At 39.2% G+C, this 21,319-nt stretch overlaps 2 protein-coding genes across 3 annotated transcripts; one reads left to right on the top strand and one right to left on the bottom strand.

The window, feature by feature from the left end:
* The first annotated feature begins 218 nt into the window (after positions 1-218).
* On the top strand, positions 219-3,472 carry LOC104438018 (abscisic acid receptor PYL8). Its single transcript, XM_010051090.3, has 3 exons — positions 219-677; positions 1,609-1,824; positions 2,853-3,472. Exons 1-3 carry the CDS (start codon positions 531-533, stop codon positions 3,069-3,071), a joined length of 582 nt encoding a protein of 193 aa, XP_010049392.1. The 5' UTR covers positions 219-530; the 3' UTR covers positions 3,072-3,472.
* Positions 3,473-4,250: 778 nt separating this feature from the next.
* On the bottom strand, positions 4,251-12,835 carry LOC104438027 (ATP-dependent zinc metalloprotease FTSH 11, chloroplastic/mitochondrial). 2 transcript variants are annotated; one of them, XR_724547.3, is made up of 18 exons: positions 11,911-12,835; positions 11,120-11,273; positions 10,844-10,936; positions 10,662-10,747; positions 10,437-10,560; positions 10,155-10,274; positions 9,676-9,726; positions 9,008-9,069; positions 7,896-7,953; positions 7,620-7,745; positions 7,471-7,551; positions 6,803-6,932; positions 6,557-6,705; positions 6,102-6,383; positions 5,740-5,829; positions 5,607-5,660; positions 4,815-5,113; positions 4,251-4,461 (listed from the first exon to the last, which is right to left on the bottom strand). XR_724547.3 is itself a non-coding variant. In XM_010051103.3 (17 exons), exons 1-17 carry the CDS (start codon positions 12,615-12,617, stop codon positions 4,961-4,963), a joined length of 2,520 nt encoding a protein of 839 aa, XP_010049405.1. In that variant the 5' UTR covers positions 12,618-12,835; the 3' UTR covers positions 4,507-4,960. The 2 variants fall into 2 exon arrangements, 1 of the variants encoding a protein (XP_010049405.1); XM_010051103.3 differs by lacking the exon at positions 4,251-4,461 and having other exon boundaries at positions 4,507-5,113.
* Between the last annotated feature and the right edge of the window lie 8,484 nt (positions 12,836-21,319).

The raw sequence follows: 21,319 nt of genomic DNA, 5'->3' as shown, positions 1-21,319 counted from the left end.
AATTATCCCCCGAACCGGGGGGCGGTTTCCTACCGCACGAGGCGTGAAGGTGAGGGCGGAAGCTGCACGTGAAAGTGCTCTCGGGGGCGAATTGGAATAGAATCGCGAATTCCGAGGACGAAAAAGTAAATTAAAAAAGGTGGGAAATTTTCGGGAGTTTCTTTTTTTTTTTTTTTTTCTTTTTTTTTTTAAAATATATTTTTCCGGTGGAACGAAGATGGGGAAGCGATAAGAGCTTTAGCTTTCAGCAATGGCGGTGTGCGACATCCGCTCTGCGCGCCCGCAGCATAAACCCTAAAGAGAAATCCCTCTCGAAGGCGATCCGTCGGCCGGAGATTCTCCGTTCTCCGGCGAGCGCCGTCGCCTCCGGCCGTGCTCGCTCGCTACGACTCCTCAGCCTCGTCGTCGTCGTCGTCGTCGTTCCTTCCGGCTCCGATGTTCGGGCGCTCCGAGAGCGAGCAAGGGCGGGAGGCGAGCTGAGCCGAGCCGAGCCGAGCCCGTAGCTTCGCCGAGGGAGGGGAAGAAGAAGGATGAATGCGAACGCCGCGGCGGCCGCGAACGGGTGCGAAATCGGGAGCATGGAGCGGGAGTACATGAGGAGGCACCACAGGCACGAGGTCGCGGAGAACCAGTGCAGCTCCGCGCTGGTGAAGCACATCAGGGCCCCCGTTCCCCTCGTAAATTTTCCTCTCTCTCTCTCTCGACCACGCACGGTGTGGACGTCTCTTCTTGCGGGCTCTGTGCGGGATGTGGATTGGGGGGGGGGTCAAATCTGTGCGTGCGGATTGTGGATACGTGTGCGTCGCTCTGCGAATGCTTGCATGAGTACGAGGGATTTTTTTTTTTTTTTCGGATAAGATTCGTGGCTCGATCTGTTTCGCGTTGATTGGTGGGACTGATGCGGGAGGCGGGCGGGCGATGCTTTTTTCTCGAGCTGTATTGCTTAGCGAAGTGTCCGCGTCTCTCGCTAGATTCGCTAGCGTCCGATTGTGGTTCGGGGATGTGTTCTTTTGGGTTGAGGAGTTGGTTTGGTGTGACTGCATGTGATCGGCGTCGAGCTTCGTACTCTTTTTTCCCCTGTTCATTTAAGGAAATACAACGAAAGTGGCCAAAGAACGACGTTTGACCAGAATCTGTTTTCGGAAAAGATTGATCTTGGTCGTGATCTGGGGTTGCTGTTTTGGTTTTTGATAACGTTGGGGTGTTCTCTCTTTGGGAGTTGACTCAGTTTTCCTTTCTGGGTATTTACTTAGGAGTCAGGGGAAACAGGAATCCACGCTTCTATCAGTTCAATGATTGAATTAACTAGATGGGAGATCTCGGACTAATTAATTGGGGCAGGTGACGTTATAAATGGCAAATGGAAAGTTTCCTCTTCTTGGCATGGAGTCCACATGGCGAAATTCGTGCTGCTGATGATTTTCCATTTCGCAGTCTAATCGATATGTATTGTTTCACTGGACTATTTGAGCCTTGCTATATCAATTCCTTTAAATGTCTCCACTGTCGTCTGAAAATGTCAATGACTTTTGTTCATATAGTTATGATAACAAAGGTTGATTACTTTGGGATTTTCCTGACATAATGCTTGATCCTTCATGTGTCCAGGTCTGGTCTTTGGTGAGAAGGTTTGATCAGCCCCAGAAGTATAAACCTTTTGTCAGCAGATGCGTTGTGCGTGGAAATCTCGAAATTGGTAGTCTGAGGGAAGTTGATGTCAAGTCCGGACTTCCTGCCACTACAAGTACGGAGAGGTTAGAGCTTCTTGATGATGATGAGCATATCTTGAGCATCAGGATCATCGGTGGGGATCACAGGCTTAGGGTATGTTTGTCTGCTGAATGTTTGATCTCTTGGTCTCCTTTCCTCTTACTGTGTATCTCTTTCCTTTAGCATCCAATGTGATCATTTTTCCCAGAATTCTCCTAAAAACAGTAGTTTTCTCTTTGAAGACAGCGTAAGAGCACTCATTGTTTCAAAAGTTGATGGAGAAACCACAATTTCGCTGCAGGATCTATGCTTGTTACTATGTGTTTGTTCAGTGGAGGTGCTCAATCATTTTCCACATTCAACGTTTTAACTTTTTGAACGTATTGATATTTGTACACAGCATCTTGATACCAAACTTGACAAAAAAAGCTAAAATAATCTTAAGCCTTGAGTTCTTTAGCTATATCTTGTTAAATGAACCAAATTTTAGGACGACAAATCTCTTTAATCCAATCCATCTAATATCTTTTGCGGGAGCAAGAGGAAATGCATCTCAAGTACACTAATTAGTAGGTATGAGAGAATTAATGTCAGATCCTCAAGGACAAATAATTTGTTTTCCCTTTCAAAGGAGTTTATGCGAAGAACTGTCTTTTAACCGAATATAGAATTTGTTACTACGGAGCCCGCAAAGGAGTCGTGGATACTGTTGTACGAACATTAGATGCTAGATATTTTTATGCGCAGGCTTGTTGAAGTAATAAAACAAATTGTTGTATGCAGAACAGACTGTGAAACGATCTGAGGGGTTTCTTTGAGTCCTCGAAATGGGATGATGCGGGAAAGAGTTTTCATGCTGCATTAAAGCCTACGCTCAATGCAGTGTTGATTTGAGAGTTTAGGTTCTTAATAATACTCTGGGAAGAGGCCTTTGGTGTCTGAATTTGTTTTGCACAAGGCATCCTATCATCTGATTCTGCTTTACCTTTTCCATGGTTGGATGAAAATTCTAACATCATATTTACAATGTACTGAATCTGGCAGAGATGATGCTTATTGCTGTGCATATCCTTAGTTCCATATTGAGTCTCTTGTTCCGGGTCAAATTTCTATAACTTCTGGTTTTTCATTCTGTGTTTCAGAACTACTCTTCAATCATTTCTGTTCATCCAGAAATCATTGAAGGGAGGCCAGGGACTTTGGTGATTGAATCGTTTGTGGTGGATGTTCCCGAGGGGAATACCAAGGATGAGACTTGCTACTTCGTGGAAGCCCTGATCAAGTGCAACCTTAAATCTCTTGCTGATGTCTCAGAGCGGCTAGCAGTGCAGGACCGGACTGAGCCCATCCACATGATGTGAAAATAGGGCCGAGATGTGTTGGCATTGTAGGTTGCCAAGGATGAAGCTTCTGAAGCATCCCACTTGAAGAGGCTTTGGAGACAGACTGGCGCTAGCTCTTTTCTTGAATCTTCCCATACCGTCACTCTCTCTCCTTTTCTTTTGGGCACTTTTCCCGGTGTTCATCTCCACTTCGAAATTATTTGCTCAATTTCGTGTTTAGTGGCGCAAGAATTAGAGATTTACTGAGCTCCTTTTGTGATATTAAAGGTTGAGAAGAAAAGGGTCATGATTCTCCGATAGGAGTTTGTTTCGGGCCTTTGTATATGTGCTGGATAAAGTCGTGTACATTTGCTTTCATTTGGTAGTGAAAGTTGTATTCAGTATGAGGACTACCAGTACTACTTCACGGGTTTCTATTCTGTCTTGCCTTTCGTGTCAAGTCTGTCTCGTCTTTAGTTATCACCATAAGCGGCGTGGTGATGTTCTACTGTTGTTTCGTAACCTTTGCCAACCCCGTGAGTCGGGCTCTTTGATTTGTCCGCGGAAGCCCCCTGCTTTTAGGATATCCTCGGCTGCTTTCGTCCTATCACCCTTTGTGGGATTGATTGGTCTTGCTGTGTTCCCTCGCATTTTCACTGTCGGCGATGTGGACAGGTTGTTTGAAGATGGGCACGCATCGAAGTCGTTCCACACTCCCACCATTCTCCATGAAAAAGGCGATTTGATATTTTGATGTCGCATTCCTCTTACTTGCAGTGCGTTCAAAAGCCCAAATGATGGCAGGAATCATGCGCGCTCTAGTGCAACCTATTATTGAAACCAAACCTCTAAAGAACAATGGCTCTTTTCATTGCCCCAGTCAACCGATCTCTCGTCTTTCAACCACTCCCTCCAGACTTGACTTGGCAAACAAGACGACACAGCAGTCCTTGTTAGTACCTCAAATGGAGCATGGGACCACTTTGCGAAATTAATCAGGTTACCTCCAAATGATCTGGCGAATGGTGCCTGGGATGCTCAACAGTTTATTGCAGGAGGCTAAAGAGGGCATGACCACTGTAATGAACCCGCTAAGAGCTCTCTTGAGTAATAAGTCGGATGAGTTACTGTAATCTGATGAGGATAGGGTGCTCAGCAAGGACTGCACTCCCCAACCTCATTCAAAAGGAGATTTTGAGAAAAAAAAAAAAAGAAAAGTTTGATCTTGCGCTTCTAACCTTAGGAGATTCTCTCTCTTGGAATGGTGTCTCAAGTCCAACTTAATAATACACATACTAACTAAAAAGAGCAACCTCATAGAAAAGAAACATCCATTAAACTCAATTATGTAATGGTCGTAACTTCTGCTATCCAGTATTGTAGTTTGCAGTAGATCCCTGATGAATTTTCAAGTATTTCCTCCAGGGAACTGCATTTGCATTTCCAGTTGGCAATTAGACAAGGAGAAAAGACACGTAACAAATGCTATCTCTTATCCTTCTTCTCTTCCTTCTTTCTTTTTTATGAATACTTCATAAATAACAAGACAGAATACATTTTGTCAAATGCTATCCAAAATTTCACCCAGAATGAGTGGGTCTTGACAGTTTTACACCATTTTTCTGATGATTTATGACAACCGTCTCCGCATGGTTTCTAAGAGCACTGTTTCTTTGGAGATGCTACATGTAAGGCAATATAATCTTTACCTGCTCTTTTTCCTTTTCCTGTCAACAGGATCATGTAGGGGAAAAAAATGGAGACTACATTATAAACAATTACCTCTTTACGCTTTCGAATGAGCTGTGCAACCCACCCCTACAGTTTGTTACACTGGAGCAAGAGAACTCAACACATTTGCTCCATTTTCCCATGTTTCTCTGTTGCTGGGATACTGTTCTTCAGGCTTTTACTAAATGAGACTCCAATCATGCCAATACAAGTTCACCCTCTTCTACTTGTTCTTGCTCCTCAGGCAGACTTCCTTCCCGATAAGGAAGTAGTATACGCTTTACATCTTCTGCATTAAGGGTTTCATACTCCAGAAGCGCATTTGCTAATGCATGCAGAGCCTTCTCATGCTGAAATAATGTCAAAAAAATGAGATCTGTAATTTGCAATATGAAGAAGTTCTACACATTTTCCATTAGGTAGATGTTCATGGAAATCCACAATGCACCCAATGCTGATTATGGACTAATAGCCCCAAAGCAGTTGACACAATATGCAAGGTAACCACAGGAAGACAAGCACCTAAACATTTATTAAGGCAGAGGCTTTCTGTCAGCTAAGGAGCTTCACATCTGTGTTGTGTAATACCACAATCCGGCAAGTCAGCAGTAATGGCTGACCACCATAATCAAGAGTATAGTGATAACAAGACATTAAACTTTTGTCAATGCTAAAACAATCAGAGATCAGTGATATAACATGCAATTCAATGCACACACATGATACCTATTGTACACTAACCATATTTTTATATGTACTGAGCAGAAGACCACATAGCTAAACTAAACCAAGGTTCTTGTGCAAGAAGACCACTATGACATAAAATAAATCTCTTGGACAAACCTTGCTCAGCAGGGCCTTCACTCGATCATATGCATCTCTCAGTAGCTTAAGCACCTGCATGACCATCGATAGAAAACTTAGCACAAATAGCTCACATAAATACTTGCATGCATGACTATGCAAAGAACCATACTTCTGCATCTATGCGAGATTGCATCTCTGGGCTTGGTCGCTCTTTAATATGAATCGGACCAACTGCGTTGCTCATTCCACAGTTTGACACCTTAAACCAAAGAATTCCCAGATCAAGCAATCAATAAAAATGATGAAATGTTATAAAGTAGAAGCACATTGTACAGATCCTGATGCTGACAAATTACTGGAAAAGAAAAGGTAAACAAATACAGCCAAACTGAAATTTGACAGCTGCTCAAAAGAATAATTTCATAATGACGATATTTGTTGACTAAGTGTCAATCCTCTTCTAAGCATAAAAGATTAACAAGCACCTGCAGCTCCTTACATATACAAGATGCCATGGCAGTTGGGAATTACCATATAGTGTGCTAGTTCAGTAGCCGTTTGAAGATCACTGCTTGCACCAGTTGTGATCTGATCTTGGCCAAAAATGAGCTCTTCGGCAACTCTTCCTCCCATACAAACATCAAGACGGGCTAACAACTGCTTCTTGCTAACAGATGTCTCGTCACTTGATGGGAGCTGAGTCACCATTCCCAGAGCAGATCCACGAGGCATGATTGTTGCCTTATGAATTGGATGTGCTCCATCAGTGTTGTAGGCAACTATTGCATGACCGCTCTCATGATATGCAGTGAGCTGAGAAAATGGACGACGAAGTCAGAAATACGAAACATATTATGGCAAAGATGATATTTGACTTGATTTAAGAGATGGCAGGGTCCAATTGACCTCTTACGAATGTAACATCAAACTTTGCCTATATATTTTAATCTGTCAACATACTAGGAGTAAAAAATGTTCCAGAATACCTTCTTTGACTCTTCAGATAGGAACATTGTTTTCCGTTCAGTGCCCATTATTATCCGATCTTTAGCAAATTCCAACTGTGCAGAAGTTAACTTGTCTGCCCCTTCAACAGCAGCTTTGATGGCAGCAATATTCACCAAATTTGAGAGATCTATCAAAATTGGCAGTGATCAGAACAGTCAAGAGTTACAATAAAACATCTTTCTGATGTAAGAGACACCATTGAAATAGCAAGAAAGAGATGTCACCTGCCCCATTAAAGCCAGGAGTGCCACGAGCAATTGCTTTAACATCTATGTCATCCGCCAAAGGTTTATCCTGTAAATATAGCTCTAATATCTCCTGTCGACCCTTGACATCCGGATTTGGCACAACAATCTAAAATGAAAGTTCAAGAGTTTTAAGGTCCCATCAATTCCATAAACAGCTCATTACACATCTTCAAATTGACAAAGTTTCCATCTATGACCAGTAATTCGGGAAACTTCTTATTGGGGTCTACAAAAGCAAGCACACATAACATGAAAAGGGGGAAAGAAAGAGAGAGCTCAAATATAAAGTCACGTGCAGCAGAAAGGACCCTTAAGAGTTTCTATTTTCATATAGCTGACATATTGAGGACATTACAAACGGAGAACAATATTTTCAAGGTTAATGACCAGATGATATGAAATTGGACCTCTAAAAGAACATGGAAAAGAGAGTTAAGACAATCTATTATACAGCTGCCAGATTGATTATTACTTTTTTCAAGAAATTTCAACTATTATTCCATTTTGGGTTTTCCTTTAGCATATAATTAGACTATTGAACTTGGAAGACATCTGATATCTGAACCCAAGATAATAGCAAAGAAAGTATAACTAGACATGAATAAAAATTATACCAGATGCTTACAGAGGATCAATGAACTTACATGCCTGTCGAATCTACCAGGCCTCGTCAAGGCAGGGTCAAGAATGTCAGGGAAGTTTGTTGCAGCCATCAATATGATTCCCTGCAGATAAAATTCATGGGTTTAGGATACAGGAAAGCCCATCAGGGGTAAAGTTACTCCATTTATACCTCATTCTGCTCAAAACCATCCATTTCAACAAGCAGCTGATGCAATGTCTTCTTTGTATGGCCCTCCCACTGTTTTCTTGTGGAACCAACCGCATCTATTTCATCAATGAATATGATGCAGGGAGCCTATCAAATGTGACGCAAAGAAAATAAGACATAGATACAAACAAGTACAGAACTTGTGCAGCCATGCGAAAACTATCAATATAACAAGAATGAAAAACAGAGACACAGAGGCCATCCATGGGCCAGTGAGACTGCCTGAAGACAGCTTACCTTCTTCTTGGCTGCTTGAAATAAGGATCTCACACGCCGAGCACCAACCCCAACAAACCTGTCATTCAAGTTGGAAGCAACTAATTTTTAAGTTTTGAGTAAATAAAAAAAAAAAAAATAGTTGCAAGGTTCAAATTCAAAGATTTTTATGGTTCAAGACTACAAGCCAACACAGGAATCTGAATAATCCATAGAACCAAGAGAGTCATAACTTAGATCAATCTGCATGAAAGAGGATAGACTATTATAGTCATATGCTAACGAGAGAAAAGCATAATGTTAATGAATTACAGAAACAAAAGTCCGTGTAGCTGCAGAGCTAAGACACTCTTGAGCCATTAGCTCAGCACCATTGCAAGGTGTAAAAACTATGGGCCTTCAACGGGTTCCGCTCAGATACCGTCACAGAAGAGCTGCCCATGCAGCACTAAGAGAACAATTTACAATGCCAAGTTATAAAGGCCAAAGATAGGCAAAAAGGCAACTTTTGTTGCACTGAACACTTTTGGGTGAATGCATTTTAGGTGAAATAGTGTATGATTGCAGTATCTAAGTACAGGCAACGCTTGAAACATATGCTCTTTTCACCTAGAACCTCAATTTTCTCAAGCTGAGAGTAGCTGTCTAGCACCTAAGCGGCAATTGATGGGTATCTTGTGCTTGTAACAGCAACACACTCAATCACAATCACAAGCTTTCAAGAGATGAATCAACAACTACACAATAGTACAATAGTTGATGAATCAACAACTACACAATAGTACAATAATTTTGCTAGAAACTATGCCGCATTTGCCCTGGATCCACCATTGCTTCAACAGCAAGTCACTTTGATGCATACACTTTTGTTCAATAAACAGAAATAGTTCTTTGCATCTTTCCATCTGTATAGACTAAGATACTAAGTGTGACATTATTCGTACAAGCAATTGGCCAATAAACTGAATAGTCATTTGACCTACTTCATCATTAAATAATTAACTGAGCTTACCGGAAGACATTATTGTTATGAGCAATTGGGAAACAAGCATGTTATAATTTCAACACTAGATGAAGAAAAGAGACATGAGCTAATGTCGAAATCTATAGCATAGTGAGGAAAAATGGCTTACATTTCCTCAAATTCAGACCCCGCTCTGTAGAAAAAAGGCACCCCAGCTTCTCCAGCAATAGCCTTCAAGGTGCAAATTAATTGATATACACTTAGTAACTTCAATAGCTAACAAACTTTAAACAAATCATCAAGTACAATATATCAGACAAACTTAGAAGAAAAGCGATAATCGTTAAGTGCATTCCTCTTATCAACTAGTAATAGCTAAAGTTCAGGATGTATAACATCTTCTTTGCTGCAGAAAACCACTGAAATCCAGATATCACTGACCACGAGGAAATGCTAGTAACCCAACAACAAATCACCTTTTATGAGTGTTGCATCTTTATCCACAAAAAGCCTATTAATATTGATATGTCTGGCCATAATAGAAACCCATGGAGCTTGTTTAGAGTTGTTAAAACCTAATCCTATCCATTATCTGATGTTTATAATGCTATCGACTAAGGCTTTTAGAGAGAAAAAAGGGGAGGTCAAAGTTCAGTAGGACACACTACAGAAATCTCAAACCACCAAGATCCATGATCAAAAACTGAAATAACTGCTATCAGCAGACAAGCAATCTCAAATGTTCTCATTTCAGAAAAAAGTCAAGGACGGATGTACAATTAGTGAATGGCAATGCATTCCGTTTCAACTATTGAGCAGCAGACAAGGAGCATATACCTTTGCAAGAAGAGTTTTCCCTGTTCCAGGAGCTCCTGTCAAAAGAATTCCCTGCAGAAGGCAAATAAGAAGCTCATATAAGTACACAGATCAGGGTACTTATGGCATTGCCATTGCATTGTAATATGCAAATGAAGAAATGCCAATCAATATGACATCTCCCTATCTAATGGCAAGCAGCAATTGAAGCTAACCTTGAGAGCAAGAGCATTAGCAATAAAATAACTCATATCATGCTAAACTGATGTTTGAGCAATGTATCTGTGCATTTAGGCATTATAATATCATATAATTAGAGAAGAAGTGAAAAATTCAGCTTTTTAAGATGGATTTAATCTGGTTATCATAAAAAATTCATGAAGGAAACACACATATAGGTGTCCTGCATTAGAAGAATAGAGTTGAATAAATTGTCTTTAGCACTTGCAGCCATTGATAATCAACAAAAGAAAGATGTACGGACAAAGACATAAACAAACCTTAGGCAACTTTCCTCCGAGGCGAGTAAATTTAGTTGGGTTCTTGAGATACTCCACCACTTCCTCTAGCTCTTGTTTTGCATCATCACAGCCTTTGACATCCTTAAATGTCTTCACATTCTACAGGAAAAACAATTTTTAGTGCAGGCATACTTTTTTAATGTATGAAGATGTTTACTTGACATACATATGAGTTCAGAGGATATGTAAATGTGCACATAAGACAGAGTTTGATGGGATGAAACATAAATCAGCAATCGCACAAGAACTGCTCACAGATACCTTCTCAGGTGTGACTTCCTTATTTAACTCCTTAGGGGCATAGGAAGAGCTTGAGCCCACACCTGAAGCACCGATACCACCCAAGCTTCCTATATACTTTTGAAGTGCAGCAGCACCCATCAGCCTGTAACCAGCTTAGTCAATCGAAGCACAAAATCATAATGTTTCGACTAGGAAAAAAAATTGAAAAAAAGAAGAGAATAATAGCTGACCAAAAGCACATACCATACTAACCCAACAGCAACAGTAAATAAGATAGTTGAGATAAGCTCTTGAGCAAAACGTGATTTGTTTGAAACTTTGGGGTCAACCTAACAAGAGATAACATCATATGGCATTTAAACTGTAAGCAACAAAGAATAAGAACGGCCAACATTCAAAGGTATCACAAAATGGTTAATCCTCACCATAACAACATGCAATGGCTGCTTCTCAGAAACCCCCGGACTTAGAAAAGGCTCATCCATGTTTCCTGATGCACGCTGCTTCAATTCTTGCAACTACAAATGAGATTTACTGATTGAATAAGCTCATAGTTTTCAAATAAAAGAATGGACTAGTGAAGGAAAAACTTTCTCATACGATTGACTTAAAAATTTTCACTTTAGTCTGCTGAATTCTCCAGAGCAGAAATACACGTAACTACATGACAATGACAAAAACAGTGCAGGAGACCCAGTTACCAGTGTCGGAAGGCTAGAAGGCTTTCCAGTTTGCTCGTCTGGAAGATACTCAGCAATTGCATTAGTGACGACAAGAGCTCGAAGATATTCTGCAACTCCTCTACTGTCAACAGCATGGTCTCTTTGTTCAAAACGCTTGATGACAGTTTCGGGACTGTGGCAACAAACAGAAAAGGAGCCAAGTCATACATAACAACTTTTATAAAAAGAACAATGACGTTATCAAACAAAAAAGATACAGCAACACCCACAGATGCATTCTTCCGTCACCTGAACTTTACTATAAACCCGTACAGCGTTTGCCAGCAAAATGGAACCTTTTGTCCCTTGAAAAGAAGGAAAATTACGGCAAAAATCATTGTACTTATTAACAGAATAGTTAGAGAAGGATCAATGACCTAGCACTAGGTATAGCTTCCAAAAATTGATGCTAGAAATTTGATCAATTGGGCTTAATGAATCAGTAAGATTATAAGAGTATCTTTCATTATTGAAATGAACAACAGATGAGTCGATTGATGGCCACCCAACAAGCGCCATCCAAAGTGAGAGAAGTATTGGTTCAAGTGCAAGTTCACACTAAACTGAGAACCACTATAACTCCAACCCGGTAAGTAGGTAAACCAAGATTCACACACCAATTAACAATAAGGCGATGCTTAAAACGCAAGTCGAAAACCAACAACAGAAACAGACATTGCACACGACACTAAAAAGTCTCACCAGAACTCCATTTCACTGCTTCGGACAAGTTGGGTACGAAGCAAAACAAAGCTTACTAGTTCCAATACCTGTGCTTGTTGAGCTCAGCCAGAAGGGCGCCCTGCTTGGCCGCGTCCAAGGGGTTGGCATCGGCATCCGCAATCAGACGCTCCAATTTCTTCTCTTGCCTCCAGAAGGGCAACCAGCTCAGCCAATCCCCCGCCAAAACCCTCTCGTACCCGCTCTTCAGCATCGCCCACACCCCCATCAGGAACACCATCACCGGGACTTTACTCTTCCCTCCGTCCTTTTCCATCAAGTACCCATCTTTTCCCCCCTCGCTCCCCTCCGAACCGCGCTCGCCGACCGCCTCGCCATCCTCCAAGCTCACTCCCCGGAACTCCCCCCTCGCCTGCTCCTCAATCACCGAGCTCCCGCCGCCGAATCCCTCCGCTCCCGAACCGTCCGCCGCGGCACCCGAGCTCCCCCCGTCGAATTCGTCGACCCTCGCCTCGCCGGAAGAAGCCGGCTCGGAGCCCGTCTCCACGCCGTCGGGCCGTAATGCGCAGCGAATCAGGGGGCGGGCGGCGCGGAGACGAGGATTCCGGGGCGCGGGTTCCAATCGAGGCGAAGCGAGGAGAGGATTGAAGGCCACTTGGTGCGGGGGGCAACGGGAGTGGCAGTGGCGGCGCTGCCGGGAGGAAGGAGAAGAAGAAGAAGGAGAAGAGGAAGAGCAAGGAGGGGAGAGACTGGGGAGAGAGGCCTTGCAGAGGAGGGAAGCTTGGAGCAGAGTCATGTTCCACCGCTGCCGGTCGCAGGCTGCTTGCTCCGGCGGGTTGGGGCGGGGGACTGCGGCGGCGGCGGAGTGGCTGCTCTTCCGCCTTCTTCGTCCCGACGACGGAGGAAGAGAGAGAGAGAGAGAGAGAGAGAGCCACACAGGATTGCAGGGGGGAAGGCGTTGGGAAGCGGAGGAGTTGTTGAGGGACCTTATCTATCTCGATTGAAATTGGCGCCGGCTTTGTGGCTTGTGATTTCGGTTGCTTATTTGTTCTCCTTTTTCCTATTTCATCAGTTACAGTTCATATATATATATATTATCCCCGTTTGAATGAAAATTGAAAATATAAAAGGGTACTCTTGTTTTGCGAAAAATTAATTTCTTCACTGAAAAGTATTTTAAAAGAGAACTTCTCTTCGGTGATAACTTATCTTTCAGAAAAAAAAATTTCACACACTATCTTAAGTTTTGAATTAGACCATTGGGCCTCACACCCGAGTGGTTGAGGCTCCGATGACTAGCCTTGGGAATTTTGGCCTAGAAGCCTTGGTCCTCGACTCAATTGCCAGTGAGCTTGAGCTTGGGTGTTGAAGAACCAAGCTCGACTGTCAAGGTTCAAAGCTTGGCCTCGAGGGTCTAGAGTCTATATGTTAGGGGCTCAAGAATGGCCATTAGGGTTTAGGGTTCAATATTCAGGGACCAAGGCCCGTTGTCCATGGAATTGCATATATAGGAGGAGGAAAGAACCCAATCCACTTATCTTGATCAAAACAATCGAAGAAAGAGAATGGCGGCCTTATCCAAATCAGGGAAGGAAGTCAATGGATGTTGTTTAGATATCTTCCTCTAATCAAAGTAAGGAGCTCCTTTTGCTGGAAATATATTCCTATTTATTTTTGTTTCAAAATGGTTAGAGGCTCTTTTATCATGGAAAATCATATAGTTACCTCATGGGGAGTTTAACCGCAACTACGAATGATATAAATATTACTATTGCTTTAGCTTTACTTACGTCAATAGCGACTAAAGATTTTTATTCCAGGAGGGACAATTGTGATCATGGTAGCTGTAGTGAAGTAGGCACGGGTATCAACATCTAAGCCCATTGTAAACATATGATGAACCCAAACAAGAATTCCAAGAACACCTGACTAGTAACTACTGGGATTCGCCCCAGTGGCCACCCTTCCAACTTGGAAGGGGGAGGTGAGGGGTTCAAATCCCCACATTCTCGGGAGGATGGGGTGAGGACGCGTAAGTTTCAAGTGGGTTTTCGACTCCCACGCCCTGCAAAGAAGCGGGGCAAAAGTCCGAGAGTGAGTATAGAGTAGGTATAGAGTAGACTGGCCAAAAAAAAAAAAAAAATCATTGACTAGTTCATAGATCTTTGGGTTTCGATTATTAAAGACTTTAAAATTTTTTAGTAATAATGGGTGATGGTATTCTGCTTAAATAGTAAACACAAGTAATAAATCAGAGAATACTAAAGATTTGAGCCATATATCCAAAGGTAGCGAAATTCCTTGTCAAATAAGTTTTTACCCGCATGAAAGGCGTAACAATGATTCCACTATAGACTTAGTGTAAAAGCAAGACTTGTTGGCTGATCAACTCATCAAGTTCCCATTGAAATATGATCCACATTAAGGAAAAACATTTACCATTAGTTGATTATTAAGAGCATCTTGACTCCCCTACCAATCTATTTTTACATCCTGGAGCTTTGGTAGATCGCTTAGCCTCTTTCCTTTGACAAAAGAAAGGAGAAGAGCTCCACGTAAGAGGTATAGGAAAACCCGTTGTTGGACTTGGTTAATTGTTCTTTACTACTCAAAAGGAATAGTTTTATTTTATAATTTTCTAATTGTTCCAAGGTTTTATAAGTTGACTTAATTAGATTCAACTTTTCTTGTTCTATCTCAAAGAATCTAATCACTCAAACTTGCTCCACCCGTTTCCACTCCCCGTAAATGGGCTTGATTGGCTAGGTCCACAAAGATTTTAGATTTCAATTGGAACATAAAAACATAATTGAATTAATCCTAGTTACTCTCCGGATGGAGTGGAAGAAATGAGGAAATTCTCGAATGAGGACCAGGACTCTTCTCTCTTCTCAAGAATCCTTACATCCCTTATCAATGTATGGACAATTATCTCTTGAGCAGCCACGCGACTAAAGAGTCAAATTTGAATTCCTTTCTTAAGAGATAACCACTGTAGTCATCTCTCTTCTCGAGAATTCATACATCCCTTATTAATGTATGGACAACTATCTCTCCAGTAGCCATGAGATTAAAAGGTCAAATTTGAATTCCTTTCTTAAGAGATAACCATTGTAGTCAATACATTTTCTGAGTAAGCTAATGATCAATCATTGCATTGTACAACCAATACTTTCATATGTAGAAATCATCAAGAAAGAGCCCAAATCTGAGCTCATCATAATATTAAGCTATACTTATGCTCAAAAAGCACAAAAACTTAGGTGAATGAAGTAGAGGTACGTACACCTGAAATGCCAAAACTTGGCATGGAGGGACACTTAAGTGCCAAAACTTTGGAAATGTACACTTAAGTGGTAAAATGGATCACTTAAGTGCTACTCCGGCCAAAATCCGGCCAAATTGCTAACGTGTCAATTTTCCGGTGAGGTGAGTGCAAAACGGCGTCGTTTTGCACGGCCGATGTGACGAGAAAATGTAAAAAGATGTTGTTTTGTCTCTGATGTGTAAATAATTAATATAAAATTAATTAAATTAAATTTTAAACTAAATTTATTTAAAATATTCTAAAAAATAACAAAACTTAAAATTTAAAAACTTAAAATTAAAAAAAAAAGGGGAGGCCGAAAGGCGACTAAGGGCTGAGCCTTTGCTGTCGTCGCCTCCCCACCGACGCCGGGAAGGGTCGGCGACGGAAGAGGGAGGGTTGGCGACGGAGGGGGGAGGGTCGGTGGGGTCGTCGGCCCTTGGCCGACCGGCGATGAGGATCGTGAGCCCTCGTCGGATCAGGCGAGGGCTTGTGGGCCCTCGTTGCCTCCCCGCGTCGTTGGGAAGGGTCGGCAATGGTGGTGGGAGCATCGGCGGGGTTGTCGAGCCCTAGCCGGGGGCCGGTGACACTAGCCGACCGTCGGCGAGGGCACGCAAGCTCTTGCCGGCCCTGGTAGATTGGCGGCGAGGGCTGCGACCCTCACCCCGGATTTGGGCAAGGGCTCGCGGGCCCTCACCGCCGGTCGGTCGACGTTGCGGCTCTTGGCCGGGCTTAGCGACCCGGCCGATGCTCCCCCACTGTCACCGGCCCTTCCTAGCGACGACGAGGGAGGTGGCAAGGGCCTACGAGCCCTCGCCTAGATTTGGGGCGAGGGTCACGGCCTGCCCCGGATCCAACGAGGCTCATGGCCCTCGCCACTGGTCGGCCAGGGGCCAGCGACCCCGGCCGACCCTCCCCCCTCGTCGCCGGCCCTTCTTGGCGGTGCCGCCTCCCTTTGCCCCCTTTTTTTTTTTTTTAATTTTAAGTTTTTATTTTTAGAATATTTTAAATAAATTTAGTTTTAAATTAAATTTAATTATTTTTTATATTACTTATTTACATATCGAGACAAAAATGATGTCGTTTTGCATTTTCTTGTCACGTCGGCGTGTAAAATGATGTCGTTTTGTACTCACCTCACCGGAAAATTGCCACGTTAGCAATTTGGCTCGGAGTGGCACTTAAGTGATCTATTTTACTCCGATTTTGACCGGAGTGGCACTCAAGTCACTTTATCAGAATAATAGGAATTAGAAAACCAAATTTCCTAACAAGTTGTCCAAAATACAAATTCGACCAATGTTATTCAACATTCAAAGGGAATGGTAACTATTAGGTTCCTAGAAGATCTTTTGATTTAAGATGTAGCTCGTTATTTCATACCTCATCTTGAAGATCTGTGGACCTTAATTCTCATCTTCCACCTATAATCACCATTCCACCAAGTACTCATAGGAATACTTTCATATAAGATACAACACATTTACCTCCTAATATCCATAAAAATAATCTTACAATACCACTTGAACCAAAAATTAGTGGTTTAGACAGTAGATCATGGATTTCTAAGCCAATTTATCAACATACCAACCTGAACTAGTCTTAGAAAATACAAACTCCTCTCATCACTCTCCAACATATTTACAAATGATAGATGCAGAACTAAATATTTTGGAAAAACAATTTGAACCAAATAAAGCATTCCTTAATAAAAATTTTAATTCGGAAGACAACAGACAAATAGAGAACGATTCTTTGAAACCTTTACTGATAAAGCAAAATATATCAAGAAAAAATATTATGACTATATATATAAATATGAAGTCCATATATTTTTCTTTGATTTATTAGAAAAACAATTTCTTGAATCAAAAGAAATAGCAGTATTAAATCATCATTACAAGTAAAAACTCAATAATGGTGAAACCATATAATCCAATCATCCACCACTTAAGAGAATAAAAATATAGTATGGAGAAAGTGAGGTAATAGCTACTCCTTTTAGAATACCAGCCGAAACAAATTCGCTTTATACTCATGAGGTAATTGAGCAAAACAACTATGCAAATCAACATTTAGTAATCATAGGAAAATAGTTGAATATGATAGAATCAACAATCTAGAATCCTACCCAACAAATTATACCACAAGTAGAAATATTAAAAAAAAAAAAACCAATTTTTAAGACATTTGAATTCCTAACAAATAGCCTAGAATTCACCAAAGCCATAGAACAAAGGAAAAGACTTTTAGGGAAATCAAAACTAGAACCCACTCCTATATTAGACACCCCTAAACTTCAAGGATTAATTATAAAAGATACTCAAGACCAACCCACTATTAGTGTTTTAACAAAAACTTCTAGTGACTCTGATAATGAATTCATCACTAAGATGAATAGACTCAATTGGAGATAACCCCAAAAATTATATCATAGTAGAGCGAATCATCGCAAAAAATACAAAATAAATACTCTTTAGATGCCATTTATAAGTGGAATACAGATGGTGTAATTGAAAGCAATATTATGAATATTTTAAATAATATGGTAATGTTTGTGAATACCTACAAAATATAGCAAGATATTTCAGTCCATGCTATTGCTAATCTTTTAGTAGCTGGATTCACTAGACAACTAAAATATTGGTGGAATAACTATTTAACAGATGGACAGAGAATAAAAATTTTAATTGCTTATAAAATAGATGACTTTGGACAATGCATGGATGATGAACAAGGACATCTCATCTAGGATGTGGTGAATACACTCATATACTCTATTTCACAACACTTCATAGGAGATTCGTCACATATTAGAGATAGGAATTAAGACCTCTTGTCCAATATGAGATGCAAATCCTTAGAAAGATTAGAGAATACAAAGAAATTTTTCTTCAAAGGGTTCTTATTAGACCAGATTGTAACCAACCCTTTTAGAAAGAAAAATTCTTAGCATATTTACCTCAAATAATAGGTGACTAAGTTAGAGATAGGATTAGAGAAGAATATAGTGGCTAAATACCTTGAGATCTACTTTCATACGGAGAAATAGTTTCTTACGTTTATAGACAAGGAATATAAATGTGTAGTGCAATCAAATTATGAAGACAACTCAAAGAAGAATAATCTCTTACCAACAGAAGTTTGGGAGATTTCTATACCTAATACGACCCTTCTGAAAAAGAAAAAAAAGAAATACCATAAAAAATCATGACCTCACAAAAATGAACGAAGACACCAAAATAGACCACAAACTAATAAAAAAAATTAAAGATCTTAAATGTCACTCATGTAGTAGAAAATGACATATTTCAAAATATTGTAGAATTAATAAAAGATTAAATGAACTCTCCTTAGATGATAATATTTTATACCAATTAAATAACATCATTATAGAAACTGATCATACATCTTTTGATGAATTTCTTGAAGAAGAAGGTTTTCAAATAAATGAAATAGAAACTTCTTCAGAATCAGAATATAAAGATATCTCTCTCGATAAACCTACTCCCGAAATAAATATGTTGACAAAAGAAGAAGAATTCCTTCTTAGCAGTGCTAATAAAATAACTAACCCAAAAGCCAAAAAAGAATACTTAGATAGATTTCACTCTTCAATGAATATTACTTCTAAACCCAATACTTCTTACAATCTAAAAGATATTCTTAATAGAAATTAAAAAAAAAAAAAAAAAACGTTTGGACCAATAAACATTAATGGTCTCCAAAGTGAAATAAAACAACAGAAATTAGAAATAAAAGCTTTGAAGGCAGCACAAATAGAAATGAAACAAGAAATCGTTGATATAATTTTGTCACAAAGGGAAAAGCAAAATTAGAAGAACAAAATAAGATCACTAATACTCCCAATATCTCTGATCCAAACTTTTTAATGTTATTAACAGAAATGACCTCTAAGAAATGGACAATAAACATAACAATAAAAATCAATAATGAATTTATTATTGAAACAATAACATACTTTGACACAAGAGCAGATCTCAGTTACATAAAAAAAGGCATTGTTCCAATAAAATACTTCGATAAAACATCTGAATTATTAAAATCAGATTCAGGAGACAAGTTAAATATCAAATACAAGTTGCCAAGAGCCTTAATAATAAAAAATCAAATGTCTTACAAGACTTCCTTTCTTTTAATTAAAAATATGAGATAGGAAATAATTCTAGGAACGCATTTTATACAATTAATTCAACCCTTTATAGTAACAAATGAAGGAATTGAAACTCATACCTTAAATAGAAAAATCACATTTGACTTTATAACAAAAGCACAAAAGAGAAGCCTAAATATCTTACAAAAACATTCAATTTCAGAAATAAATTGTTTTATAAAAGATAAATAAAACCAGCTTAAAATTTTAAAAGAAAACTTAGAATACAAAAGAATAGAAGAAAATCTCTTAAAACCAAACATCAAAGATAAAATAGCATCCATACAAAAACACATATAAAAAGCTATATATTCCACCTTACCTAATGTTTTTTGGGAAAGAAATAAGCATATTATAGATTTACTTTATGAACAAGATTTTTTTGAAAACAAAATACCTATAAAAAACTCATCCTGCACAAATGAATTAAGGAGTACTAAAATTTTGCCAAACAGAAATACAAGATCTTTTGAACAAAAAATTCATTAAGAAAAGTCAATTATCATGGAGTTGTTCAGCTTTCTATGTCAACAGAAATGCTGAATTAGAAAGAAGAGTTCCCAGGTTAGTTATTAATTATAAATCTTAAATACAACCCTTAGATGGATAAGGTATCTAGTACCCAACAAAAAGGACTTGTTAAACAGATTATGTAGAATAAAAATATTTTTAAAATTTGATATGAAATCAGGATTTTGGTAAATACAAATAAGTGAAAATGATAAATGTTAAACATTTTTTATTATCCCTTTTGGCCAATACGAATGGAATGTTATGCCATTTGATCTCAAGAATGCCCCTTCAGAATTTTAGAGAATCATGAATAAAATTTTCAATCCTTATTTAGATTATATCCTAGTTTATATAGATGATATACTGGTTTTCTCCCCCAATTTAGAACAACATTGCAAACATATATATACTTTTATAAAAATAATTATACAAAATAGTTTAGTAATATCTCCTACTAAAATTGCACTCTTCTAGACCAAAATTAGATTCCTAGGTCATTATATCCATTTAGACACCATAATTTCCATAGAAAGATCAATCTCATTTACTAATAAATTTCTGTGTGAGATTAAAGACCAAACCCAGTTACAAAGATTTTTAGGTAGTCTCCATTATATTATAGATTTCTTTCCTAATATAAATATTCTTTGTAAACCTTTACATCAAAGGTTACAAAAAGATCCTCCACCATGGACTTTGGTCCATACAAACATTGTCAAACAAATAAAAACCCATGTTAAGGAAATACCACGCTTACACTTAGCTGATCAATCTACTTTAAAAATAGTTGAAACAAATGCTTCAGAAATAGAATATGGTGGTATTCTTAAATAGGTCAAGAAAGTAAAGAATAGGTTGTGAAATTTATTTCAAAACATTGGAACTTTACCTAGCAAAATTACTCAACAATAATAAAAAAAATACTTACTGTAGTTTTGTCTATATCAAAATTCCAAGGAGATTTATTAAACAAAAAAAATTTATCTTAAGAATTGATTGCAAATCAACCAAATATGTTTTACAAAAAGACATCTTGAATATTGCATCAAAATAGATTTTTGCCAGATGGCAAGCCATACTTTCAACATTCGATTTTGATATTGAATTTATAAATAGTTCTTTAAATTCATTACTTGATTTTCTCACAAGAGAATTTTTGTAGGGATATAATTATGCAAAGACTTAAAAAAGACAAAGACAAAGGGAAAAACCATTGTCGAAGTCTCCAATACACCACCAAAGCCAAAAAACTTGACACCAATCAAGTGATGGTTTCAAATAATAGAAAACCAATAACATCCAATAATAAATACCCCTCCAAAAGAATAACCCATACCAGCTCTAACCCAACTAGCTGCAATATTGCTTAAAGAAACACTATAAATACTTGCTCAATCTTTACATAAAACAGTAAAGAAATAGTCATTTAGTGCCATTAAAGTAAGCAATAATCCCTCACCGCTTGCTGTATAAAGACAAACGGAATACAAAAATTTCGATTGAG

This window comes from Eucalyptus grandis, chromosome 1 (assembly GCF_016545825.1).
Source record: "Eucalyptus grandis isolate ANBG69807.140 chromosome 1, ASM1654582v1, whole genome shotgun sequence".
NCBI classification, from domain to species: domain Eukaryota; kingdom Viridiplantae; phylum Streptophyta; class Magnoliopsida; order Myrtales; family Myrtaceae; genus Eucalyptus; species Eucalyptus grandis.
The sequence above is the reverse complement of the archived record's forward strand: the minus strand, read 5'-3'. Positions and strand labels throughout refer to the sequence as shown.

Coding starts and splice junctions, on each gene's coding strand:
- LOC104438027 (XM_010051103.3), bottom strand. CDS start 12,617: ATGACTCTGCTCCAAGCTTCCCTCCTCTGCAAGGCCTCTCTCCCCAGT. Junction 11,274..11,910: donor GCTGAGCTCAACAAGCACAG/GTATTGGAACTA, acceptor TTGTTGCCACAG/TCCCGAAACTGTCATCAAGC. Junction 6,933..7,470: donor CTGGTAGATTCGACAGGCAT/GTAAGTTCATTG, acceptor CTTTCATTTTAG/ATTGTTGTGCCAAATCCGGA.
- LOC104438018 (XM_010051090.3), top strand. CDS start 531: ATGAATGCGAACGCCGCGGCGGCCGCGAACGGGTGCGAAATCGGGAGC. Junction 678..1,608: donor TCAGGGCCCCCGTTCCCCTC/GTAAATTTTCCT, acceptor TCATGTGTCCAG/GTCTGGTCTTTGGTGAGAAG. Junction 1,825..2,852: donor GTGGGGATCACAGGCTTAGG/GTATGTTTGTCT, acceptor TCTGTGTTTCAG/AACTACTCTTCAATCATTTC.